Source organism: Sciurus carolinensis, chromosome 11, assembly GCF_902686445.1.
Source record: "Sciurus carolinensis chromosome 11, mSciCar1.2, whole genome shotgun sequence".
NCBI classification, from domain to species: Eukaryota; Metazoa; Chordata; class Mammalia; order Rodentia; family Sciuridae; genus Sciurus; species Sciurus carolinensis.
The window spans coordinates 70,836,279-70,856,685 of NC_062223.1; the positions used below are offsets into that span (position 1 = coordinate 70,836,279).

General features: G+C 42.6%; 1 protein-coding gene across 1 annotated transcript; it reads left to right on the top strand.

The window, feature by feature from the left end:
• The first annotated feature begins 3,265 nt into the window (after positions 1-3,265).
• Hpx (hemopexin) lies at positions 3,266-12,466 on the top strand. Its single transcript, XM_047515801.1, has 10 exons — positions 3,266-3,424; positions 3,564-3,619; positions 3,744-3,815; positions 3,995-4,116; positions 6,162-6,315; positions 6,956-7,168; positions 7,433-7,570; positions 11,622-11,752; positions 11,835-11,997; positions 12,134-12,466. The coding sequence occupies exons 1-10, from the start codon at positions 3,342-3,344 to the stop codon at positions 12,403-12,405; spliced, it is 1,404 nt and encodes a 467-aa protein (XP_047371757.1). The 5' UTR covers positions 3,266-3,341; the 3' UTR covers positions 12,406-12,466.
• Positions 12,467-20,407: the final 7,941 nt, after the last annotated feature.

Consider the following 20,407-nt stretch of genomic DNA (forward strand, 5'->3'; position numbering starts at 1 on the left):
AAGCCCTCCACCTGGGGTGGGTAGGAGAATCCAGTCTCTGCTCTGAAGTACACAGCCACAGGCATCAGGTCCAGAACATCCAGCATTCCATGGGGTTCAGGAAAAATGATTAAGGTGAGAAAACTCAGATCAACAGCAGGGCAGGTGGGACATAGCCATGCCAAGAGACAGTGGATCAATGTCCAACTTAAATATGGCTCATTTCAGTGCAGGAGGAGGTTCTGTCCATGAAGACATTTGCAGGCCCACATTTATATCCCCTTGGGGGAAGTCAGAAAAGCTGTTGGTTAGGAGAATTGAAAATACTACCCCAAAAAAGTGAGATAGTTGAATTTCTTTGGGCTTGAATTCCCAAGGATATCAAGCAATAGATTGAGGTCCCTAAGCCTGCCTTGGGCAGCAGAGGGTCACAGAGGAAGGGAAAGGATCATAGAAGTGGGGCATGCCACTAAGGTCACTCAGGTAGGGCTGAGGGGAGTGAGAAAGGAAGGCTGTAAAGGGCTAATTTCAGGGAGGAAAAACCCTGGGCTCTAGCCTTCATTGAAGCATGGGCATGCACTGGTTCCTGAGGCCTCCAGGGGGCATCAGTCCTGAATGTGGACAAGCTTCTCAGCCCAGGTCAGAAGGCTAAGAGGACTCAGAACAAGCAGAAGCTGCCTCCTCCAGTGAGGTGTCCAGAAGCAAGGCCTGCCATAACTTGGGTACTCTGAGGGGTGCTGCCTTGTACCCTGTGACCAGCACCAGGGTGGCCAACATATCCACACAGTCCTCTACCTTTCAGCTCCTACATGGAATTTGAGCTTCAGTCTGGGCTGCCTATGTGAAGAAGTCTCTACTGACCAGCTCCCTGGAGGCTCTGATAATGTTTCTAAGCCATCCTGGGGTAGATGAATGGCTTAGGAAACAACAGTGGAAAGGGGCTGTAAAGCATTTTTCTTGGCTAGAGTGATTCAAGGGTGCTGTGAAAGACACCAGAGACCAACCTGAAAAACTGTCATCCCAGTATATGTGCTGTTTCTCCTCAAAGAGCCCAGCTAGGCCAACTGGAGACTGATCCCTGGACCAGCAAGTCAGTAATAGGACAATTGAAGACTTTTCTGGAGAGTGTTCATGACTTGAGGTGAAAGCTTCCATCACCCCAGGCAGGCTCAGCAAAGCCTGTAGTCAGACTCTGGCAGCTGAAAACAAACTGAGGAGATTGATGATGGAGGGTCACTGGGTGCTCAGGAGGCAGAATTCCCCCAGGAAGATTATACAAAGTTTCAGAGATTGTGAGGGAAAGAAAAGGTGAGGGGGAGTCTAGAAGTAGCAGGTCCCGTGCCCACTGCCCAGCATCTGGGGTGGAGTGTGTCCAGTCAGAGATACCCTGCAACAGAGAGAAGGTGGATGTCAGATATCAGCCATTGGAGCTATGCCATTGCCTCTCAAGGAACCCAGCATTGTCCACTGATCTATGAAGAGATGATGGTGTTAATGGCACTTTTTCACTTGTAATTCAGAAGACATTGAGCCTGATCACAAAGGGCTGGTGGCATGTTCCAGAAATCTTTGTTTTTCTATTGGGAGGAAACTTTGCAGAGTAGAAAAAGGATCTCAGAGCTGGGGGTGAAGCTCAGTGACAGAGTATGTGCTTAGCATGTTCAAGGCCTAGGTTCAATCCCCAGCACCAAAAAGGGAGGGAGGGGGGATCTCAGACTTTTGCTAAGGTTGTATAGGGGTCTGTGAGGGGGTTTGGAATACTCTGAGAAGAATTAGGACCTTTTCAGGCTTAACTAGAGAACAGGGACCCCGTAAGCTCAGCCTGGCTCAGTGGATTCTACCCACAATTCTCTCCTGACAGCAACCAATCTCAGATGGAAATGAGGCAAGCTCATTTCCCAGGAAAGTCCCAGAGGGTAGTGAGGATAGCAGGTACTAGAGATGGCAGGTGAGATCCCAGGAAGGAGAAGGATGGGAGACTGGGAAACTGGAGAGAAACAGGACTATCAGAGAAAGGGCAGTGACTAGGGCCACTGTGATCACTAGATTTCAATGTGCCATTTATCATAACACAGAATTACTAATATTCTGCCTACCCCAGAAGAAAGAAAATTGTTAGAAATTTGGCTGTAACTCTAGCAACACTAATCAGCACTGAATATGCATTTATTCCATTCATTTAATGACCAACTATTATATACCATTTTAGCTGGCAGGAATTTAATGGTAAATAAGACTTGTCAAAAATCAAAAATAGGACTGGGGGTGTGAATCAGTGGTAGAGTGCTTTTCTAGCATGCATGCGCCCTGGGTTCAATACCCAGCACTGCAAATATAAAACAAAAAACAAATAACCAACAAAAAGCAACCGAATGAGTAGACATATGAAATCATTTCAAGTTTCAGTAAGCATCATGAAGGAAACAAGCAAGTCTGAAATGGCTTGATAAGGTGGTCAAGAAAGACTTTATTGAGAAGGCAGCATTTAAGTAGAAATCATCTGTAAATATTGTGAAACCCCAGTTACAGTTCTGTTTGTTCCATGATGGGTAAATAAAGCATTTCCCCACTTAAGTGGAAACTACCCAGAGAGAATAATTACGAGTAATGGTAGTGCCCTTTGGACGCAAGACACCTCCTCTTCCCACCCTGTTACTGTCAGTTCTTCCCTGCCAGGCAATTTTTACAATGATCTTTGCCGGCAGGCATTGAGGCTGGGCCTGGGGCTTGGACATATGGCAATGATGAATTTTTATTGCCCCCTAAATCATTAGTCTAGGGATAAAGCTGAGAAGGGTTAGGGATACCAAAGAAAAGCCCCTGATAGAGCTTGGAAAAAGTTGTAGGTCTGAGTATTTTAAAGTATGTTTGTCTCTGTGTGCCAGCCTATGTATCAGTCTCTTTAATTGCCTTAGGGCTTTAGTTGAATAGAACTTGACACTTTCCTACACGAAGCTATTACTTCCCTCCTCATCTCTCTTCCCCCACAGTAGAAATAAACTCAACTATGGAAAGGTGATCCTCAGTCTACCTCCTTCTCTGACTTATGGGTACCTAGACTTATACCAGTATAATGGAGTCACAGCTGGATGTCAACAGGGAAGTCGGGGGAGTAGCTAGTCTCTGCTGAAAATTTGCTGAAGGGGGCAGGGTATACTGCCGGGAAAAGGGAGTCTTGGACTCAGATATCTGTTCAGACCCTGACCTTATTTGCAGTGATGTAATCAGCCAATATTAGCATAGGCCTGGGAGACAGCTCATTCCCAGTAGTAGGGTTGGAAGTGGGGGTGGTGCTGCTGCCAACTCTATATAAGGAGTTTAACCCAGTGCCCAGTGCTGTCCTGTGGCCTTTCCAGCTCAACATGGCTAGGGTACTAGAAGCACTAGTTGCACTGGGGATTTTGGGCCTGTGCTGGTCTCTGGTCATTGCCAACCCACTTCCTTCGTGAGTAAACTAGGGACTAGGGTTGGAAAATTGGAATCTGGGCTTGAGTAAGTTAGGGCCAGTTTTTAGGCCTTGGTCAAGAGCCCAGGGAGACAAAATGGTTCCATTGGATCCAGACTTCTATCTGTGTTCTCTTTAGGACTAGTGCCCATGGGACTGTTGCTGAAGGCGAGACCGGAACCAAGCCAGACCCAGGTGTGATCTGTGAGACCCCAACTCCTTAAGTCCGTCCATCTGTCTGGTTTATCTTTGCATTTTATCATCTTACTGTTTTGTTTTGTTTTGTTTTAACTTTGCCATCTCCCTACCTCCACCCCAGAACACTGCTTGGATGGCTGGAGCTTTGATGCCACTACCTTGGATGACAATGGGACCATGCTTTTTTTTAAAGGTAGGAGGGGCTGTAGTTAGAGCACGTGGTACCTCAGACTCAGTCTCCCTTTGTAGAGGCTATTTCTGCCTATGGAAGGGCTGAGGAATTATCTGAGAGTATCACCAACAACATCCCCATAACAATCTCAGTAGGCCAAATATTTGTTCTGGGTCCCTCAATGAGTGTGGGTTTTTCAGGGGAGATTGTGTGGAAGAGTCACAAATTCATCCCGGAGTTAATCTCAGAGAGATGGAAAAATTCCACCAGCTCTGTGGATGCTGCATTCCGCCGTAGTGACGACAGTATCTTCCTGATTAAGGTACTGCTGGGCCAATGTGAGGGATGGGCCAGAAAGGGTTGGAATTGACACCAGAGACCTCCTTCAAGTGGTCCTGGCATGGAGCCTGTCTTAGTCCATTTTCTGATGCTATAACAGAATATCTGAGACTAGTTCTCTTTAAAGAACAGAAATGTATTTAGTTCATGCTTCTGGATTCTGGGAAGTCCAAGACTATGGTGCTGGCATCTGATGAGGGAATTCCTTTTGTATCATAGCATGGTGAAAAGGCAGGAGGACAAGAAAGATCTGAACTTGCTTTTACAACAACCCATCTTTGTGATAACTCACTCCCATTATCATGTTAATGTGATGACATTAATCCATTCATGAGGGCAGAGCTCTGATGCCCTGATGACCTAATCACCTCTTACTAGGCATCACCTCCCAACATTGTTGCACTGGGGATGGGGTTTCTGACATCTGAACTTTGGGGGACATATTCAAACTACAGCAGATCCCATACTATTAGATACCAGTGTTCCTCCCTGTGCGTTTTCTTTTCCCCAAAAAAAGCCCAGGCTAAGGGAATATGTGTGTACATGGGCCTGAAAGGCACAATCTCCAGTCACTGTTCTTCAGTCCTGGTCTTAAGTTCTTGCCAGCTCTGCTACACCTAACACTTGTTGGCTATCCTTTCCTTAATGTGATTTCTTTCCTTGTTTTTCATGATCCTGTGTCAGCTCATCTTTATATGGTGGGGCAGGTCATTCCCAATGCAATGGTACCTGGTTAAGGGAGCAAGTAAAGGATGAAATACAGACTATCATGCTCACCAAGTCCTGTGCCCTGGTCAGAACTGTGTGTGCTCAGAGAGCCACCTTCTCCTTACTTGCCAAAGGTGCCTACCTTTGTGACCCTGACTGCCTCTTTTCCCTCTATTCTCAGGTTTCCCATCCTCAGCCAATTGCCAGATGTTACTTGGGGATCTACTCCTAGCCCTCTCATACACCCTCCCTGGCTGATCCCAACTATTGCCTTGTTCTCAGGACTCTTCATGCTGTGGACACCAGATCTGGATCTTCCCCTAACACCCCCTCAGATATTTCTTAATCAATTTCCTGGCACAAATCTCTGCCTTTGGTGTTCCGTAGGCACCCTCAAATTCAGCATCTTCTGGATTTATCATCTTCCTTACAGATCAACCTTTCCTTTTCATTCAGCAAAGATACCATCATGTGCCTGGTTATTACAAAGTCAGATGTACATGGGTTTCATGAACTTGACCCTTGGTTTCTCCTCCCTTGTCATGTTCACTGTGTGCCAGCCACAGGAGATCACATAGTTTTTTGAACTTCTTCATTTTTGGACTCTGCTTGCTGCTCCCTCTGCTGGTAACACTCTTTCTTCATTTGTCCATCTGGAAGATTCCTGCTTATTTTTCAACTCAGGCCAAATGCTTCATCTCTGCTGTGAAGGCTTCCAGGACATATATAGTCAGACTTAGGCATTCCCTTATGTTCAAGATATACTTTACATGCTTTCCACGTTAGTGGCTACCTGGCTAGGATTGTAGGAATTGTTTCTGCTTTTGAACAGTGAACTTCTTGAATTCAAAGATAAGATCATCATCCCTTGACTTCCAGTGCCTCTCACAATACCTGGCATTTAATGGTCGTTCAGTAACTGGTTCTTGAATGAATGCATAAGTAAATGAACAAATAAATATAGGAGTGGATAGGTGACTGTAGGATGACTATTTGTGGATGTATTTGCCCAAACTGATAGTGTTATGATTAAGTGTGGCCCAGGAGTAACTGGTTATACTTAGTGAGGCGTGTGTGTGTGTGTGTGTATGTGTATGTGTGTGTGTGCATGTATGTGTGTGTGTGTGATAGCAATAGCAACTGATTTGCACAGAGGTTATGTATTGTGCAAGGAGCAACAGATTGGTTTCCACAGATGGATTGAAAATGTGTGGTTCTGCAGGAGGATATCATATAAGTGCAATAGATAAAAAATGCTGTGTATGAATACCAACAGTATCTGAGAATGCACAGTTAAAAAGAGAGTGCTTTTGGATGCAGGGGAACAAAGTCTGGGTGTATCCTCCTGAAAAGAAGGAGAGAGGATATCCAAAGTTACTCCAAGATGAATTTCCTGGAATCCCATCCCCACTGGATGCAGCTGTGGAATGTCACCGTGGAGAGTGCCAAGATGAAGGGATCCTTTTCTTCAAAGGTCAGTCCAGATTGGAATCCAAGGACCTGGAGCACTGGTCAGATGATGGTGTAGTGGTACTTATAGTGATGATGGTGGTGGAACCACTATAGGGATTTATAAAAAAGGAAAGTAGAAAAGCCAATTATGATATAGAGGTTAAGCAGGGGGAGGAGAGGAACTCATTCTGTTGAAGATAACTAGGCATAATTCTGCTAAAATTCCTTCATTGTTCTCCATGACCACAGAACAAATCCATGCTCTTTAGTCTTATGTCTAAGATTCTCTAAACCCTTTGAACCTCCAGCTTTGACTCTTCTCATACCCTTCTCTTGAATAGTAAATTTGAGAAACTCTATGCTATTCCCTGTACTTTGAGTTTGCTTCTCACTTAGTTCCATCTCCCTGTCTTGTCTGACTTGTAACTCCTACTTCAGATTTCAGTTTCTTGCCTTCCCTGAGAAGTTTTCTTTGACTCTATTGCTGAGCTGATTGTGTGTACCTTGCAACTGAATTTTGTCCTATCTTTCTCACCTGTCTCCTGCTGGGCTGTGAGCTCTCTGTGGCCAGTACCATATCTGACCCTCCCTGGGCCCCAGTGTAAACACAAAGGAGGACATAACCCAGCCTCACCAAATGCTTGTTGATCTATTGGACAAAGGTAACCGCAAGTGGTTCTGGGACTTGGCTACGGGAAACAAAAAGGAGCGTTTCTGGCCAGCTGTGGGGAACTGCACAGCTGCCCTGCGGTGGCTTGGACGCTACTACTGCTTCCAGGGTAACCAGTTTTTGCGCTTCAACCCTGTCACGGGAGAGGTGCCTCCGAGATACCCTCTGGATGCCCGAGACTACTTCATGTCCTGCCCTGGCAGAGGTGAGAAAGCTCCAGCCCCAGGGACCTGCTAGAATTCATCCACCTTCCCTGAACTTGTGGACCACATGTGCCCCAGCTCCTACCTTAACTCTGTGCTATAACACCTTGGCCTTAGGGATGTTCTAATATAGAACGTGACTCATTATTCCCTGCCTAACCCCATTGCCATTCTGACTCTTCCCATTGTCTAGCCATCTCTTCCACCTCAGACCCCACTCTGACCTTTGGTCTCCCCCTCTGTTCTCCTCCTATTTTTTCCTCTAGGTCATGGTCTTAGACACAGAAATGGAACTGCTCACAGGAATGGCACCCACCATGGCCTTGAGTACACACGCTGTAGCCCAGATCTAGTCTTATCTGCCTTGATATCTGACAACCATGGTGCCACCTATGCCTTTAGTGGTAAGAGATTCCCCAACTCCCCCATCTCTGTCTTCCCATCTCTTTTGGTTGTACCTGTCCTCTTTGAGGCTTTTCCTCCATTTTCATCACTTGACCTCACTTTGTCCCCTCTTTCCCCACCCTAGCATGTTCTTTTCCATTCTCATCCCCTTTGATGCATATTTTTCAACCTTGTCTCTCATTGCCTCTAATTTTATCCAGTTGTTAACTTCTCAGTAAGCAGGCATCTACTCCCATGTCCAGGCCCTCTGTGGACCTCTCTGGCCCCCAAGGACTCCTTATGGCTTCCTTGCCCCATGTCCTGCTGAGCCCTCTGACTTTCTTTATTTTATAGACTTCCTTGTGTCTCTGTGTCTCCTTGTATCCTTTTATTTTTGCATATCTTTTTGAGTACACTGTTTTCCCCAGAATCGATCATTAGGGGGCTCCATCTTTCCCCAGGTACCTAGTTCATATTTCAGGTTTCTGAGATCAGCATCACCTTGGGATGAGATGTTACCATTGCTGAGAACCAGTCAAGAAGTTTTAGATATCCTAGGCCTTTATGAGGAGACTTCAAGGAGTTTTCTCCTCTGAGTGTCCAAAGGAAACACATGTCCCTTGACTTATGACATCAATTGGTAAAAGTCATCTATTGATACCTGGAGATGTTCTGGGATTAGTTAGGCAGGGAATAGTGAGTCATGTTCTATACTTAGAACATCTCTAAGAGAGGGAATGAACAACCACATTATACTCAACCTGAGATATATGTATGAACAGATATAAAAGTAGGATAAGTGGTGAAAACAGAAAAGTGCAAATTCCTTTTTTTTTTTTTTTTGCTCCTCCTGGACAAATCTGATCATTCATGACTACCATGTTCCATTCAAAAATGCACAGCCACAAAGAGAGCATATCCCCTCAACAGGAATGCACACTGTAATGAGAACACAGGATTAGAATGAAACACACATGTGTAGTGACAATACAGAACTAAATTGAGGATGTATGCCAAGTAAGAACATGCAAGTATCAGGATGAGCAGATATGGTGAGAGTGTGGGAGAACACGTAGACAAAGGGGTGGGAGGGGTGGGGGAGGAGGGCTTGAGAAAACAGGGCCCTAGGAGTCACACAGAAATATAGAGAGAACACTCAGCCACGGAAAGATCATGGCTATGAAGAGAATGCCGCTGAACTCCTAAATGAAAAATATCATATATGTTCTATATGTTCCATAGCTGAGAGAGCACATGGACATGGAGAGAACACCATTATATTAGAAATACCCAGCTGAGGTGAGAGAACACACTGTCTTAGTGAAAACATCTGTGTGACCTATCTACTCAACATGGGCCTAGTTATCTCCCTTCTCTCTAAATGTTTCTTTTCTCTGTCTAATAGTTTCCTATTCTCTCTCACAACTTTGGCTTGCACAAGGAGCATCATGTCTTCTCCGCCATTTCTATTTCATGATCTTTCAGCCTTGGATCCAACTGACAACTCCTTTAATTGTTGTCTTTGTTTAGTTGATTTCTTGAGAGGGGTTCTGAATGGTCCGACCCCATATTTTCATACCAGACTACATTCAAATGGCTGCAGGCCAACCTACATATGGCTGCAGATGTTTTGGGGACTAATCATTTTTTTCCTCTGCACAAAGAGCAGCATACCTCTGGTTCTCAAAATAGGGGCCCTGAGGGCTGGGGATGTAGCTCAGTGATAGAGTTCTTGCCTAGCATGCACAAGGTCCTTAGTTTGATTCCCAGTCTCCAAACCCATGCCCCCTTTCCTCAGTAAAAAAACAAAACAAAACAAAACAAAAACAAAAGTTAAGGCTCTGAGCAGGGTAATTCCAGCAGAAGGGAAAGATAGATATAGCAATCACCACTACAAACTCAGTTCACAGCTATAAAGCAAGAATACCAAGTATTTACTTAACAAATATTTATTGAGCCCCTGAGAGTCAATGGGCATTGTTCAAGGCACTGGGATACAACAGTTAACAAAGAAGACAAGAAATCTGCCCTCATAAAGCCACTAGAGGGAGAGGACTATAAGAAAGAAGGAACTAGAATGCTTTCACATAGTAGTAAGATCTATGAAAAAATCCAAGCAATGGCACAGGCCTGTAATCCCAGAAGCTTGGGACACTGAGGCAGGAGGATGGCAAGTTCAAAGCCAGCCTTAGCAACTTAGCGAGACCCTGTCTCTAAATAAAATATTAAAAGGGCTGGGGATGTTGCTCAGTGGTTAAGCACCCCTGGGTTCAATCCCAAATACTATTAGGAAAAAAAAAAAAAGAATCTGTGAAAAAAATTAGGGAATTAATGGGATAGAGGTGAGGAAAATGAGGGGCATCTCTTTGGAAGAGACAAGTTTTAAGTTGATTTGTCAGTTATGAAAAGTAATTAGCCACACAAAACTCTGGAAGGAACACATTTTAGAGAGCATGAACAGCATATACTTGGAGTAATCAAAAACACAGTGAAGGAGCAGGTAGGTGACTTGAAAAAGATGGAGACAGGGATCAAATTACACAGTCCTAGTAAGGATTTTCAACTGTAAAAGAAAGCCAAGAGAAGGTCTTGAACAGGGCTGCAATATGTTCTGACATTTTTTAAAAGACAATCCTGGCTTCTTGTGGACCATCAGCAATGCAAATATGATTGTGTAAGCAAGGAATCCAGGTTGTTATTCCTACAGCTGTCCCAGCTGGAAGTGATAACAGCTTAGACTAGCATGATAGCTGTAAAGGTGGTGAGGGGTCATCATCATATATTTTGGGGAAGAGTTTACAGCATCAGCTGGTAGGTGGGATAGTGGTCAGAGTCAGGAGGGGAAAACAGAGGTTTCAAGAATAACTCAGCTTTTGGAGAATAGAAAATTGAATGGCTGGTGTTTTCTTTTTCTAAAATTGGGAAACACTACAGAGAAAGAGAGTTTTGTGTTTGCACATATTAGGTTCATTAGGCATCAAATAAACATGTCAAGTAGGCAATTGAGTTTGAGCCTGAAGTTCAAAGGAGACATCAATCAGAACTGAAGAGAACTGTTGGGAAGTTCTCAGCATGTCATTTAAAGCTCCAGGACTAGTTGAGATCAACCAGAGAGTGAGGGTGTATAGAGAGGAGAAGAGGCCCAAACGAGGACTCCAATCTTCAGATATCAGGATGAAGAGAAGAAGAGTCAAAGAGGTAAGAGGAACGCTGAAAGAGTCTGGTATCATGGGAGCCAAGGTCCAAAAAATATATTTAAAGAAGGGATTAGTAAGCAGTCAGATGCTGCTGACAGATAGTCAGGTGAAGTCAAAGAATCAACCATGAGATATGGAAAATGGGAGAATACTAGTAACCTTGACAAGAACAATTTCAATGGAGAAGGAGACACTAGCATAATTGAAGAGGGCTGAGCAAAAAGGGTGAATGGAAGCCTAGATAATTTCTTTAACAAGTTGTTGTAAAAGGTGAAGAAGAAAAATGGGTGCTGTCCTGGCTACTCCCTCATTCTCTTGCCACTTCACAGGGATCAGAAAAGACCGCCAGGATTTATTTCCTGTATTTCTAGGATGTATTTTCCACTTAGTGGAAGTTTGTAGTGGTCCTTCCCTTTTAACTTCTGACCCTTATATCTCATTACCTGCAACCACATCTCTGTACGTACACACCTGAGATGTTCAGATAGCCCCCACCAACCCCCACAATGTAGCCCTACATGGAAACTTGACTACTGTTTCCCTTGCTTACCTCTTTGTGATATCTTTTTTTATTTTTTATGTTTTCTTTTTCAGCCCTGGGGATCAAACCCAGGGCTTCATGCATGTGAGGGAAGCATTTTACCATTGAGCTACATCCCAGCCCCATGCTTGCCTCTGCTGACTGCATTTCCAGTGGGGCCACAATTCCTAACCTTACTAAATCTTAACTCCATTTCTCCTTTCACCTGACCTCTCACTTCTTGCCTGTGGAGGAGTTCTATCCCTCTCACGACACCTTCCTGCATCTGCCATTAGCCTTTTTGCTGCTTGGGCTTTTCCTGCCAACACTGGAGCTACTTTTGATACCCCACAGGGTCCCACTACTGGCGTCTGGACACCAGCCGGGATGGGTGGCACAGCTGGCCCATTGCTCATCAGTGGCCCCAGGGTCCTTCAACAGTGGATGCTGCCTTTTCCTGGGAGGATAAACTCTATCTGATCCAGGTGCGTTTTGGGAGACAAGTTGAGGTGGAAACTTGGATAAAAATATCCAGCTCTATGTTGATTACTCTCCTTTGTCTTCCAGGGTACCCATGTGTATGTCTTCCTGACAAAGGGTGGCTATCCCCTAGTGAGTGGTTATCCAAAGCGGTTAGAGAAGGAGCTTGGGAGCCCTCATGGAATGAGCCTTGAGTCTGTGGATGCAGCCTTTACCTGTCCTGGGTCTTCTCGGCTCTACATCTCTGCAGGTGAGGGGCTTCTGGTTCCTAAAAGTTGACTCATTGTGCTGCCTCCATGGCATAGCATCCTACCAGGGCATAAGAAGAGCTAAGTCAGCATCCCCATGACATGGAAGCCATGTTACGTTTGGTATCTTCTTTCTAGGACGGCAGCTATGGTGGCTGGACCTGAAGTCAGGAGCTCAAGCCACGTGGACAGAGCTTCCTTGGCCACATGATAAGGTTGATGGAGCCCTATGTATAGAAAAGTCCCTTGGCCCCAACTCGTGTTCTGCCAATGGTCCTGGCTTGTACCTCATCCATGGCCCCAATTTGTACTGCTACAGTGATGTGGAGAAACTTAGTGCAACCAAGGTCCTTCCTCAGCCCCAGAGAATGAGCAGCCTCCTGGGCTGCAGTCACTTAGGAGCCTTCTGACAAAAGTCTGGCTCAATCCCATCTCCCACTTTCCTCCCAATAAAGCCAGATTGCCTCTTCACTTGAATCATGGGGCCTCATTGTGGAACACTCTTCTTTCTTTGAGTTGTAAAGTTACTACTTTCTCTTTTGAGATTTTTAAACTCAAACAAAATTATAGGAAGCAGAGAGGGAAAAGCTAAGGGATGAACCTGCATCGATAATTCTTAAGTCCAGCCTACAAACTGACTTTTTCCAGACTATCTATACATAGCAAGAAAAAGAGAGCATGCCGAGTTTGCACAAGAAAGAGACAGAGCTAGGATTCTGACCCAACCTGCTGAAAACTGACCACAGATTGGTCCCAAGGCATCAGGAACCATGCGATCTGGAGAGCTATAAATGTGCAAAGTGGATTAGTTCACAATAACCATGTGGGGGCTCCTATTTGGGGACCCTCAAATTGCAATTTCCTGGTGGTTTATGCAGAAAACATAAGATGAGATTTTGGTTGTCATGAGTTAGGCATAACAAGTGGTATGAAGTTGAAGTAGGAAAACAAAGACACTAGCTATGTGTCAGAGAAAGTGAAGAGAGGAGAGAGAGAGTGATTCAGCGACCTGGCACCATGAAACACATTTGCAGAACACAGCCTCAGGGGATCTTCTGGAGCCTCAGGAGCTCTGCTGGCAGAGAGGATCCAACATACCCCTTCAGTCTCCTGGGTATCTGCATCACTTAGGCCAGCACCTGTCAAGTTGCATAGAAAGTACAGTGCTTGGTTCTTTTCTGGTCACGAACTGACCAAAGCATTGGTTCCAAATTTCCCAACAACTATTTAGGGACCAGGCCCAGACTATAGGCAACTGGGTCTCAAGTGAGGTTCTTTTCCTTTTTCACCTTTTAAACTCAGCTGAGATTGGAGGTTAGTTTGTTTTAGGCTCAAAAATTAGCTTGACAACTATAATGCACCAATAAAAAACACAAGAAGAAAAGAAATAGCCTGAGACTCTAGCAGGGCACCTTTACCCTGAGCTTCTGTGTCTTAGCCTTAATTACCTCTTCTTTAAAATGGGTATAATACAGTCCACCTTCCAGTGACAAGTTCATTCTTTGGATTTATTCAGGAAGAAACCCTGCCAGTAGACCCAGACTATGTCCCAGGACTTCATCTAGTTAGAGTCAGCCCTCTTGACCTGATAGCCCCTTGTTTTTTGAGACTTTGGTGGATAGAATAGTAGACTGACAAGTTCTGATAGCCATGATATCCTCTCAGATTCATATTCCATGACTAATAAGCTTCCCTATATCCTTCACTTACTCCTTGGTTAATAATCTTCTCTACCTCTTTACATCCAGCTTTAACTAAGAGCAGGCTGTTCTCCTTTCCCTGTCGTCAACCTAGTGGATGGGAAGCTGTGTTAACATTGGCAGCATTGTTACCATTTTCTTCCCCCTTTCTATGCAGGTTAAATTTCTTCCCCTTTGATATCACACATTATCTCTACCATCCTTTTTTGTTTGATTTTTGTTTTTATGTACCAGAAGTTGAACCCAGGGGCATTGTGCCACTGGGCTACATCCCCAACTCTTTTCACTTCTTATTCTGACACAGGGTCTCACTAAGTTTCTGAGGGTCTTGCTAAGTTGGCTAGGTTGGCCTTGAACCTGGAATCCTCCTGCCTTGGCCTACTGAGGACTGGGATTATAGACACATGCTATCTCTTTACCATTCTTTCGGACATCCTCTACCAACCTCTATGTCCTCTTAGTTGCTGAAAATTTTGCAGACTGAAGTACTTCCTTAGCCTCCCAATTACTATGACAAATTCTGACTCTTATCACTCAAAATAGTTTCACATGTAAACAAATTCTTTATATTCCAACATACCACTGGTAAGCACGAACTCTTTATCTTTCTGCTTCATTCCTACCTTTCTGCTCTTGAACTTAGTTACTCTCGGTTTTCCATTCCCTAAAAGATATATTTTCCCTGCCCAAATTGAACACCAAGTCATTTGAAAAACTTTTTTTTTTTGTACTGGGGATTGAACTCAGGGCCACTTGACCACGGAGTCACATCCCAAGTCCTATTTTGTATTTTATTTAAAGACAGGGTCTCACTGAGTTGCTTAGCACCTCACTTTTTCTGAGGCTGGATTTGAACTCAAGATCCTCCTCCCTCAGCCTCCTGAGCTGCTAGGATTACAGGTGTGCACCCCTGAGCTCTGATGAACAACTTTCTCAACAATACTTTTTACTTCTCTTCTCTTCCCCACTTTAACTTTTTATTCAGCTATTTAAAAAAAAGAAAAAGTTCAAAAAAAAAAAATGGGAAACAACAACAGCAGAGCAACACGGTGCATGTCTGTAATCCCAGGTACTGGAGAGGCTGAGGCAGCAGGATTCCAAGTTTGAGGCCAGTTTCAGCATTACAGTGAAAGTCTGCCTCAAAAAATAAAAAGCGCTGGAGATGGTAGCTCAGTGTGGATCACCCCGGGTTCAATTCTCAGTACTATTACAACAGCAAAACCTGAATCCAATATAGGTCAGAGAGTCAAGCATGTCTGACTACTGTTTTTTTTTTTTTTTTTTTTTTTTTTTGTACCAAGAATTAAACCCAGAAAAAAAAAAAAAAAAAAAGAATTAAACCCAGGGCACTCAACCACTGAGCCACATCCCAGCCCCTTTTAAAAATATTTTATTTAGAGACAGAGTCTTCCTGAGTTGTTTAGGGCCTCACTAAGTTTCTGAGGCTGACTTTGAACTCACAGTCCTCCTGCCTCAGCCTCCCAAATCACTGGGATTACAGGCATGTGCCACTGTGTCTGGCTTCTTTCTTTTTTTCTTTCTTTCCTTTCTGATTAATAATTTATTGCGAAGCTGTGTCTATTTCAAGAACAGATCTTGAATGTTAGACATAGGTTATCCCTTCCTTTTCCTGTTTTGTTTAAAGCAGTCTGACTTCTAATCCCAGCTAAACCTCTTACTAACTTTGTAGATTTGAGATACTTACTGAACTTCTTGAGCTCCGTGTGTGTATACACATGTGTGCATATACATGCCCTGGATGTATATGCAAAATAGGAATGTATATTTCCTCAATCATTTTTCAATAAGGATAAAGAAATCACTCTAGAATTCGAATTCCAAGTGGAGAAGGATTTAATGCAAGGAAATGATTACAAAGTGATAGGGAGGTTTGGACACATAAGAATGAAAGCATGATTACCCAGAGATTAGGAAGCTACTACCAATCTTGATTTACAGGAGCCAAAGGAATAAAAGTTATTGCCCAAAGATCCAGAAGCTGGAGCCTACGAATCTGCACTAGCTTGTATTGCTGATGCTGCTGGGACTGTCTCCACTTTTGCTGGGCAGGAACTGCTGCAGCTGATGTTGCCAGTAGCACTGCCAGAAACAGAGGGCTTTCCCCTTCTTCCCACCTTCAGACTTCACTGGAACCAAGCTGACAAGGGAGTGTGGGAACTGTGGCTTTCAGATTCCCAGCCCTGGTGATCCAGGGGAGATCACAGAGGAGTGGATGTGTGAATGAGCACCAACAGGGAATATCTGCCATGTGCTCATACTCTTCAAAACACTTAGTTGCAAGTGATGAGACGCGAATTGCTGTAAGCCAGAAGATGATTTATTGACTTATATAACTAAAAAATCTCCGGGCAGCTTTTGACTTCAGGCAGAGGTAAATGTAAATATTAGATTGATACTATAAGACATCCATCCGTCTCTTTCTAGTTCTGAGTTTTGCTTTCTTTGAGTTAGTTTCATTCTCAGGAAAGCTGATTCTTCCTAGTGGCAAGATGGCTACCAGGTTTTCATTCTACCAACTCTGTCGCCTGATAGGTCAGGGATCTGGTTTTCACTGGCTCAGAGTTAGTTATATGCCCATCTCTGAATTGACCCCTTTGACCCTGATACGGACAAATCAGTGAAGTGGGTCTTGGGACGAGTATCCCACATGAACTAAAAATGGGAGGATTTGAGTCTCTACAGAAAGCTGATCTGCTCTTGCCAAGGGGGAATGGATGATGGGTAAATAACAATGGTGTCAACAACAGATGTTTATGACAGGATATTACTCGTCTTGTGAAGTTTTTCTTGTTCTCCATACACAGTCTTCCTTCCTTTCCTCAGCTGAAGACTTTGAAAATAGTGATATTATTAGCCATGAAACACCTCAGCTCCCCTGCTCCTGCCCTTTAAGTTATCCTACATATCCTCTTTATCCTCGCCCCTGTCCCTTCAGACTATAAAATTACGGACTCTGCTGTTGATCCCATACCCGCCTCATCTCCAGGATCTCACACTATCTCCCATCTTCTTTTTTATTTTATTATTTTATTAGTTTGCATTGCTAGGAATCAAACCCAGGCTCTGGTACACACTAGGCAAGCACTCTACCACTCAGCTAAATCCCCACTCCTCTTTATTTAAAAAAATATATTTTTAGTTGTAAATGAACACAATACCTTTATTTTGTTTATTTACTTATTTATTTATTTTTTTATGTGGGGCTGGGGATCTAAACCAGTGCCTCACATATGCTAGGCAAGATCTTTACCACTGAGCCACAAACCCAGCCTACTCCTCTTTATTTTTAAATTGATCTTCTCCACTGGTATCTTTTGTTAGTTTATACCCTTGTCCAAGTTTCTATTACCTTTAAAAACGATGACAAAAGCAGAATTTTTTAAATCTGAAAGATGAACTTCATTTGATTTTTAATTTCTTTTGTTATAAGAAAATTTTCTTTTTCAATTTCTTTTTTTGTTGTTCTAATTGGTTATGCAAGACAGTGGAATGCATTTTCACAAATTGTACACAAATGGAGCATAACTTTTCATTTCTCTGACTGTACATGGTGCTGACTCACACCACTAATGTAATCATACATGTATGTAAGGTAGTAATGTCTGTCTCATTCTACTGTCCTTCACATTCCCACTGCCCCACCCCTCCCCTCACTCCCCTCTACACGATTCAAAGATCCTTCATTCTTTCCTACTCATGCCTCACTATGGATCAGCATCCGCTTATCAGAGAAAGCATTCAGCCTTTGGTTTTTTTGGGGGGAATTTGCTTATTTCACTTAGCATGATATTCTCTAGTTCCATCCATTTACCTGCAAATGCCATAATTTCATTCTTCTTTAAGGCTGAATAATATTTCATCATATACATATATACCACATCTTTTTTATCCATTCATCTGTTAAAGGGCATCTAGGTTGGTTCCATAGTTTAGCTACTGTGAATTGAGCTGCTATAAGTACTGATACAGCTGTGTTACCGTAGTATGCTGATTTTAAGTTCTTTGAATATAAACTGAGGAGTAGGATAACTGGGTCAAAAGGTGGACCCATTCCAAGTTTTCTTAGGAATCTCCATACTGCTTTCCATAGTGGTAGCACCAATCTGCAGTACCACCAGCCAAAAAATGAGGGTACCTTTTCCCTCACATCCTTGCCAACACTTATCATTGCTTGTATTCTTTATAATTTTCATTCTGACTAGGGTGAGATGAAATATTAGAGTAGTTTTTATTTGCATTTCTCTAATTGCTATAGATGATGAACATTTTTTCATACATTTGTTGATTGATTGTATTTTTTTTCTTCTGTTAAGTGTCTGTTCAATTCCTTAGCCCATTTATTGATTGGCTTGTTTTTTGTTTTTTTTTTTTTTTTTTTTTTGTGTGTGTGTGTGTGTGTGTGTGTGTGTGTTAAGTTTTTTTGAGTTCTTGATATATCCTGGAGATTGGTGCTCTATCTGAAGTGTGTGTGGTAAGAATTTTCCCAACAGAATCTTTAATCTCATATCACTTCTCAGCTACTGTTTATTCTTTCTTCCAGATTTCTCAAATGGAGGTTGTATACTTACTTATTCTACTTTATGATTTTTATGTGCTCAATTCATCCCACTGTGGCTTCTTCCTCCATTTTCTGCTGATATTGACTGATCAAATTGTGGGGATCCATGATGTTAATGTTGCCAAATTCAAAGAATACTCTTTATTTTTTTCACTTTTTAATATATATTTTTTAGTTGTAAATGGACACAATACCTTTATTTTTTATTTATTTATTTTTATGCAGTGCTGAGGATCAAACTCAGTACCTCATACATGGTGGGCAAGTGCTCCACCACTGAGCTACAATCCCAGCCCCCAAAGAATACATTTTTTCCTGGAACTTTTGGGAAATCTTTGCTGCATTTCATGCTGTTGATCACTTATTTCTCCCTGAAAGTTTTTCTTCCCTTGGATTTCCCCCATAACCCTACTCTCTCCTGATTCTTCTCTTACCCTTCTATTTCTTCTCACTTTCCTTCCTAACCTTCTCTCTTTTGTAGGCTCCCTAAGTGTTGACATTTCCATAGTTCAGCCCTCCATCCTTTTCTCTTCTCGTATGTGTTGTTCTGGGTATGTTTTAGAATAGTGCTGTTGAAGGATGTTGAGAAAGTTCTTGTCAGGCCTTGAATTTGGCTTCCAAATTCCACGTCAGGTAGTACCTGGGAAGATTTCACTACTCATAGATTTTCCAAATAAAAACTACTACCCAGAATGAATGATATTAAAGATAAACTACAAGAAAAAATACAATATAAAAATATTTCTATGTAATGGAGGATAAAGCTACTTTTGCTCTAGAACTCTTTACAGTTAATAGAGATGAAAATTCTGATCTTTCACATAGGCAGTTGGTTTGCCAACTGCCTGCTAATGTTAATTGGCTGGCTTACCAAATCAAATAATATAAAGCTATTACTCTTAGACACTTAGTAAATACTGGTAGGGACTCTCTGTAGGCTCCCAAGATGGCTCAGGGTCTCATATGGCAAGAAGTACATACAAGAGATTGAGTCAAACTGGTTTTTATAATAGATGTACTCTCCAGATAACTCATAGTCCATTAATCCATAAATGGATCTTATCAAATCTTTGTGGGGTTTTTTGGTTTTGTTTTGTGTTTTACTTTTGTGGTGCTAGGGACCTTATACATGTTAGGCAAGTGCTCTACCACTGAGCTACATATACCTCAGGCCTGTTTATTTTTTATTTTGAGATGGGGTTTCACTAAATTATACAAACTGACCTGGAATTTGTGATCTTCCTACCCCAGCCTCCCCAGTTGCTGAGATTACAGGTGTGTGCCACCTTACCCCACATCTTATCACCTCCTAAATATCTCACCTGATATCTCACCTCTTTATATCTCACAATAGGGATTAAATTTGAAAGTGACTTTTGGTGGGGACTTGAGATCATAGTAACACTCATATTTGCCTTCCTGTGCTTCTCCTCCTATTTGGAATAATTTTCTCTTATCCTGCCTGATCATCCCTTTTTCTCACTAATTTCTGTAAATTCTATCTCCTGAATATTTATTAAACCTGTGAAGTTTTATCCATCTCTACTCTTACTACTATAGTGCAAATCATCATCATCATCCTGTGAAAGCCTCCCAAATATTCCAGAACCAAATTAAGCTCATATAAAGCCCTATACATCTCCTTTGAGATATTCATCACAATTTTTGTTACATGCTTAATGTCTCTTTCCTCCGTTAAATTTCAAGCTGTATGAGGGCAGAAACTCTTATTTCCTTTCTTTAGGTATTTTTAGTACCAAGGACAGTGCCTCATACATAATAATGATTTGTTGGAAGAGATGAATGAATGAATGAATGAATGGGAACACCTTTCTTCTCCTGAGTAACCTTACTCATTTTTTTCAAGGACTCAGATTAGAGGTCATCTCCTCCAGGTGGGTTGCAGTTAAATCTGATTCATGGATCCCCATGCCCTGGTTTGGGATCTGGTACATGGTTCACATATCACAGGTGAGTCAATTACAATAAACTAATAAGCTTTTGACCATGAATTGATAATTGTTGAAAGTAAGTGATGGGTATATGATTATACTGTTCTATTTTTGTATATATTTGAAAATTTTTATAATAAAAAGTTAAAATATTTATATTCACCTCAAGTCAAGTGACAAC